The sequence below is a fragment of the Lactuca sativa genome, chromosome 5 (assembly GCF_002870075.4).
Source record: "Lactuca sativa cultivar Salinas chromosome 5, Lsat_Salinas_v11, whole genome shotgun sequence".
Classification (NCBI taxonomy): domain Eukaryota; kingdom Viridiplantae; phylum Streptophyta; class Magnoliopsida; order Asterales; family Asteraceae; genus Lactuca; species Lactuca sativa.
The window spans coordinates 318282110-318289609 of NC_056627.2; the positions used below are offsets into that span (position 1 = coordinate 318282110).

At 43.5% G+C, this 7500-nt stretch overlaps 1 protein-coding gene across 1 annotated transcript in view; it reads right to left on the reverse strand.

Annotated features, from left to right (window-relative positions):
- The window catches only part of LOC122197944 (NADH-ubiquinone oxidoreductase chain 4-like), a 1552-nt gene extending 867 nt beyond the window's left edge, over positions 1-685 (reverse strand). Inside the window, exons 1-2 of the mRNA XM_042902149.2 lie at positions 617-685; positions 1-157 (exon numbers count right to left, since the gene is read on the reverse strand). The exon at positions 1-157 is cut by the window's left edge and continues 867 nt beyond it. Of these exons, the coding sequence (XP_042758083.2) occupies positions 1-157; positions 617-685 (226 nt within the window). The remainder of the gene's footprint in view (positions 158-616) is intronic.
- Positions 686-7500: the final 6815 nt, after the last annotated feature.

The following is a 7500-nucleotide window of genomic DNA, read 5'->3' on the forward strand; positions in this document are numbered from 1 at the left end:
GTACCATAGGCACTTTGACGGCGAAAGAGGCGAAAAAAGCAATCCATAGAAAGATTTGGCGCCACTCACTAAATTTTGTGGTTAATAAAATTTGTAAATCGGTGGTTCCTGTTTGGAAAAGAAATTCATCTGTAATTCTTCGATTCCTCGGGGTCGACTTTCAATTAAGATTTTTGGAAATCCCATATAGATTATGATTTGGATCAGGTCGATTCTTTTTTGAATCTCTATACGTGCAATTCCCTCGACGCCAGAAGATGTTTTCATATTTTTTGTACATAATTATGCTTTTAGGCCATGCAGAAGGAGATAGCTCGACCATTTACTAAGCTTTTTTCGAAATGGTAAGACTTTCCTGCTATATGAGAATGAACTCATTTCAAATGCTTCGCCTCTTTTCCAGTGTTCCTTCCTCCTTCGTGCCCGATCCGGTCAGTAGGTGTCAGTGAAGTGAATGTTGTATGCTAAGAGGGGAAAGAGCCTTTATGCCTTGAGCCTTGAGCGAAATCATTGACCTTACGCCTGGTTTGATTAGGACATTGCCGCATTTCATCTCATAGAGGATCTAACTCTTTCTTTCCGGCTTAGCCGAACTACTTGGCTCGGATCAATTCACTCTTTCTTTAGTCAGATCTTCTTGTTTGCCCGCTTTGATTAGGCTTCCTTTAACAGATTTGATCGGCATTTTGTGCCTGCAGTCCTGTTGAATTCGACCTTTTATCAAGGTAGCGTAGTAAGGTTAGAGGCGCAAATAGAAGAGTTGGCCCTGTTTCTCTTTTTTGATCAATTCGATTGCAGTCTCCGAAGTCCTTCTTGATCGATGGTCCCCATTAGCATTAGTGCTAATTAGCAGCCGCTTTTTTTGGAAGGCGAGATACTTATGTGTGATTGCGGATTCCACGGTAGCAGTAGTTCTAGCTCTACATTAGGAGCTGGGGGCCTCTATCTAAAGGAGGTACGGACCTCTCCCATAGTACGACACGATGCAGCTGAAAAACTTAATAGGCTACCGCGGATCGCTTCGCTTTTGTTGCGGAGCTCACTGCTTTTGGAGTAGTGCTTGCAGCTTGCTGCTTTCTGTTCAAGCGGAGCTCGCTGTCTACTCCACGAGTCGGCGACTAACGCAAACATGCTATCGTTAACCATGCTACCACAGAGAAAGTAAAGCTGGCTCTTCCAGCTCTCGTATCCGAGGAAAGCTAACTTCATTCCTAAGCGTCTTCTTTTCTTGGTGTGATCGTATCAGCGTACGAATCCGGAGTGATGGCATAAAAGGAGCTGCAATTGAATCAAAGAAGAAGTTGTTGTGCTAGAATCCACTGTTACAGAATAGGCAGCTATAGAATCAGCTCGGTCCTTTCTTCCGTTATGCCTTTAATAGCTATCCGATGATCCTATAACTACCGCAGCCTAAGGGCTTTCCCTCTTTCGCCTATATCGAATTCTGCTACTACTTCTTCGACTCAAATAACTGAAATCTATCCTTTATCTTTCTCCTATGATTCCCAATATCCGTGGGATTTCCTCTAAAGCCTTTCTCTTTAGTGACTCAAAAAAGAACCTTAGCGGATGGATGAAAGAAGTAACTGAAAGCAAGGATAATATCTTCTTTATCCCATCTAGGTATAGGGATAGATTGAATATTCCAGCGGTTGGTTGAAAAGATATACAATTATAAGAAGAGACTGATTGATATAGCATCTCACTAACTTAATCTCATGACTTTAGAATATCACTTTGTGAAAGTGCTCTCGATATGCCACAAACAAGCCATTAGTGCAAGCTGGTATTTAGCTCACTCCTTAGATAAGCTATAGCTCCCTCTTTCTCGGTCAACCAAAAACAATGTAAAATGTATTAAATACCTATTCTTTGTTCTAATCAACAAGCGGCATACGACAGCTTCGATAGCATCCTCTCCTCTTTCAGCGCCAAATCCTTACTTTAGAATGTAACGAATGAAGCGAAGAAAGGTGAAAGAGCTACAGAAGCAGGCAACAGAAGGAAGAGCTACAGAAGCAAGACTAAGAACTAGCTCGGCTTATGGATTAGCTAGCTAGGAGTTTTTCTGTATATTCGAGACTTTATCCCTCGGTTCTAAGTGCAAGGCTTCCTTAGCTGCGGTAACCCTGCTATGCAGGAATTCTTACAGTTATCTCAAATATAAGCTTGGAACGACGAACCGGGAACAAGCTTCCTTCGTTTTTGCTTACCTGCTTAACCGTTAGTTTTTAAGGATTAGCAGCACCGTCTACTAGCTAGAGCTGTGAAACCTGAGAGAGTCGGGTGGGAACTCAAGACTAAGGCAGTAAGAAAGAGCTAGGATTAGTAGTTTGAGTTGGTTAGGCGGGATGGGATCGAAGAGACTGTACCGAGAACCGGCTAACTGCCATGAAAGCAGAGAGAGCTACTGAGCAACGGAGGACAGAGCGAGAAAGATCTTGAACTCTTAAGCTTCATCCCTGTATGCATATTCCTATACCAAAAGCAAGATAAGCGATGAATATTTACTGGATATAAGATAAGGAAAGTAGCTTGGACCAAGAGCAAAGAGAACTCCTCTAGTCGAAAAGAAAGAATCACTCACCTCACGAGGCTGGGTGGAATATAAGAGAAATTTCGAATCAAATGCGAACGTATTCTTAAAAGAAAATTCCCAGGTATTGGTTACAGACAGGACAATCTAAGTTGAAAGGACAGACATAGATTGACCTACTACTAAGAACCGAACAATCGAGAGACCGGAGAGATATTGGTTTAATCACAGACCAGACAGATAAGCATTTGTAAAAGCCCAGAAAGCCACCAACCATCGAAGCATTAACTGTAAAGCCTGATGGGGAAGAATCCCTCTTCCACATAAACATAGAAAGGAAAGTCAACAGTCCCAGAGCCTATTCTTTCAAAGAGCGCATTCCCGCACCCTATTATCTAGCGGCTCTTTCTGTGCGTGGTTCTCTTTTATACTCTTGATCTGGGAAGCAGGCACTCTTCTATAAACTTTCGAGAGGGTTCGTAGCCTTTCTAACGGTTTTCAACCTCACTCAGGGCGAATCTAAAAAAGTTTTTTTTAAGTGTTCATAAATCGTCTATGAACAAATTGAACAGAAGACATATCCATAGGCAGCAAAAGAAGACTTTCGCTAAACAAGAGAGAGCTTCACAAGAGAAATAAGTCGATTCCTTATTTTCTTCTATTATAGGTAGTGTGCACAGGAAAAAGAGAAGAACGACAACAAGATATCAACAGCCCCAAGGAAGTCAAGCTCAGAAGGCAAGAATTTTTCTATACTCCTCACTGGGATAGAAGGAATTTACCTGACATAAGCGAAAGAAGGAGTTGACTGGTATTACCGGATCACAGTCCCTAGCTATCTTCCAAACAGATCTCCTTTTTGCATTGCCTTTTCGATAGCACAAGTAAATGTCTGGTGCGCATAACCGCTGCCATCTACACTTGGAGAACGGGACCGGAAAGAGCCTATTCGAGAACAGTAAGAGCAGACAATGAATGTACTTGCGTCCTCTTCTTTTACTATTATACCTGCCCATGGAACTGTGCACAACCGATTTGTAACAAGCAAGAAGAGCGGATACGTCGTTCTTTCTCTTTCAAAGAGCGCTCTCGATGGCTAATGTATTGACCTCTTAAAGCATTTCAACAGGCCTGTACAGATAAATGTATCTTTAACCACTTTATAGCCTTGGCATATTTGCTTTCTTTCCCGCTTTCGACTGGGTTCAAAAGGACGATGGAAGCGAAAAGATCACACCGAAAAAGCCGGAATCAGTGTATTGCCTGGGGATGATAGCCTTGTTGATTGCAAGTGCTATCTTAGATCCATTTTGACAGGTCGGTTTAGTAAGAAATTTTTTCAAGAGAAGGAAGTTTTAAGCAAGGAGACTCATCGAAGAAAGGGTTGTGACTATATGGATGTATCGAAAGACGGATGAAATAGATTCTCATAGCCTATCCCTTGTCTTGTTTCCTGCCTACGTTCCAACCAGTAGTAAGCAGCTAACCTTCCTGCCCGTCCGGGGTTATCTTTGCTCGGTTCCGCATTCAATCCCATATCGATCCATTTGAGGGGGGTCAAATTCTGCGCTCTTATAATTGCTTAGATAGAAGGGTTCAAAAATCGTATACTTTTTCGATGCCCTCTATCGGCGATAGTTCGACGGACTACTTTTGCAATGTCTGTCACATGAAGAAGCTCAGCAAGCCTTGCAAGAAGTACATGCTTTACTAATGCATAATAATAGTGGTTTGCTGGGTTGGTTTTGCTCTCTACCTTCTCACGGGGATGGAAACAAGAGAGGTCAACTGGAGTGGAAGCCAAACGAAACGACAAGGCCGAAAATTTGTGATCGACCCGAAGAACCCTTACCTTGATGCCTATAGAAAAATTGATTTGATAGTGATGGCAAGAATCCGAGAAAGACTGTTTTTTCTTTTTCTTGATTTGATAGTGATGGCAAGAATCCGAGAAAGACTGTTTTTTCTTTTTCTTATTCTTGTGTTGTTTCTGAATGGCATCATAGCTACACGAGGGAAAGCGATGTTGCCTACTCTGCTCTGCAGCAAAAGGGGGCCGCTTTCTTCCCCCTAAAAAATGCCAGTTCCACCATCAGGGCCCAGCAAGCACCATAATTCTGTTCCGAGGTTGCGTTTCATTCCAGCAACAGTAGTCTATGGTTCGAAGCGCCTTTTCCTTAAGCATTTCTTTCTCCATATAAGGTTAGGGAGGAACCTGAGGGAAAAACCGCTTTCTTACCAGAAGAAAGAGGGAGTCGCCCGTCCCGGGAAACGAAGTATGCTTTGGTGAGCGAGAAGCATCCATGTATAGGGGAAGGGGCGGTGGGCTTAGTAAATATAGTATATAGTTCCACTTGGTGAATAGTGCCTCGGCTCGGTTGAGTCATTTTTTTCGCTCAGCTCGCAGCGGACTTGTTCTAGTAGAAAGAAATTTTGATCTAGGAAAAAGACATAAGATTTTTTCGCTAGAGCTCATCACTGAAGAATGGTGGCTTTACTTTTTGGAATTAGAGAATAACTTCTTCGCGTGAGCGGCGTACGTACAACCTTCCCCTCTTAGTCCAAGAAGAACTTCTCCTCCTTCCAGGCCCTAAAAACCTTGCTTCCTAAGCATACTGATAAAGAATTAGCAGAGTCGTCTCCCTCCTCCTAAAAGAGAGAAGCGGGCTAACCCAAGAGAGAGACCAGCCATAATTGCTCTTAAGGTTAGTTAATGGCTTTCAAGGGCTGAGGGACATTAGCCACTCTCTTGCTCGTACCTCGCTAACAACCGTCAACAACCAGTGTTGCAACAACTCCTAAATCAATAGGGCCATAAAGACTAGTCCTACTTCCCTAGAGATTAGTTAATAGCTTCAAAGACCGGCAGGAAGTCATACAACCTAGCTCTCCTTACTTGATAGGGGGTCGGATAGAGGGTCTAGTAAACTAGATGAGTCATTCGAGAGGCTTCAAACTTGGCTAAGCCTTCACATAAGCGGGACTGCTTGCATGTCCATCATTAAATTTGCGGGGTAGTGGAGGGAGTGCTTCCTCTCCTTAACAGTCGAGCTCTTTCTTTCCTCTCAAGGAGCATGAGTGAAACGGAACGGTATCAAGTCTATTAGTCGGAGAGGTCGTACCGTCGAGCGAGTTGGGGAGCTCGACTAAAGCCGACCTGAGAGAGGCCTACAACCGTCGGTCTAGAATGCTAGTAACTCTGGTCTAGGACTAGGAAGGGAAGGCAACTACCCGAGTTCAGGGTCTGTTGGTTTAGAAGTTCTATATTGAAGTTTCGTAGTAAGATATTTCAGTTAGGTAGTGCTCCTTCTCGAATACCAGACTGAGATCACTGATGACTCAACCGCGAAGAATGAAAGAGTTGAGCACTCGATCGCGTTGTGTCTCTCTCTTGTTGCGGATGACTATACTTCCACTGCCAGACAAAACTAGTAATAAAGATATGGAATCCGCTTTTCCCATAACTGCTTGACTCCCGGGCATCACTTGAAGTTTAAGCATAAGGACTTGGGCCTTACCTGAACACAAGCACTCGTACGATTGATTCCATCAATAGGAGCTATCTTGTGCCTACTTCTTGCCTACTATATAGTGGCCCCTACGAATACGCCTGCCCCAAAGACTTCCACAGCACCAATTCCGACTACTTCTGCATCTGCCACGTCTCTAACGAATTAGCCCTCGAGCTTTCAATGCTAGAGCCATTCCCGCGGGAGAAGAACTTACTATAATAAGGAATCTAGCTTGAAAGACTTGATCGGTAGTGCCAGTCATTCCCTACCTTGCTTGTTCAACTTCTCCTATATTGATTCATATAGCAGAGGGAAACTAGTAGGGATATAAAAGCAATCAAATAAGGCATTCTCCGCTGGAGAAGAACAGACTAGGTTTTCTTTCTCTAAACAGATAGAGTTCCGGGATAAAATTAAGCCTAAGCCTGAGTTCAAGAACCTTGCGACTAAATAATTGTTTCATAAAATTCCTTTTGGCACTCACTCTCTATCATGTTCACTATCCCTGATAATAGATATACTAGGTATTATCCCCTAAGTCGCTGGGGGCTAGGTCCCCACCTGTTGTTCCTATGACATAAGCTACCTTACCTGATTCTGACATTCGACTTGAAAGGAAAGCATAAGGAGCCTCAACATCTTTTACCTACGTGACAGAAAGAGATAATTTCGTAGTTAAGGCACTTCCCGATCTAGTAGCTATTTCTGCTGGTGCATTCACGGAAGCATTTTATACGGCCTCTCATGAGACAAGAAAGCAGAAGCTTCTAGAGCCGTATCCTAACCTGATTCAGAAACAGAACGTGACGGGGGCCTAGTTGTTGATGAGTGAGCCCCATCCGATGAATGAGTGGACTTGGACGCTGGGTTCAGAGGCGAGAGCGATAAACGAAGGCATTCCATGTCCCCTTCCTTGTTCAAGTTCCGATTACTTGACTTCTAATCAATCTAGTCCAGACTGCCCCGGCATTCGGTTCATTTATCTAAGAATGAGATTTCTTATCTACTATACTGCTATGACTGCCAAAAAGAAAGCTTCAGCAGCTACATCACCAGTTTCAAATGCACTGGAGCTCTTTACCTCTCGGCTTTACAATATGGATTTGCCAACATGAGCGCCACCAGAGACAGATTGAGCTCACTCTTTTCCCACCGATGACTGACTTGTTCAAGCACTATAGACATCCGTTGCCAGACTTGTCTTCGACGCGGGCAGGGTTGCTTTCTAGACAGACGAGTATGCTCTTTCTCTTCTTGATATTGATGGGGCATCTTCAACTGGCGTATCCAATAGTGTCGCGCAAGACTTGACCGCGTTAGGGGCTTCTTCCTCCGCCTTTAGTGCGACTCCCTAACCTTATTTTCCAGATTCAACTGGAGCTCGAGACCTTCTTTTCCCATCAAAAGGTATAGATGAGGAATCTATCGAGTGTGCCACTAGTGGTCAATATC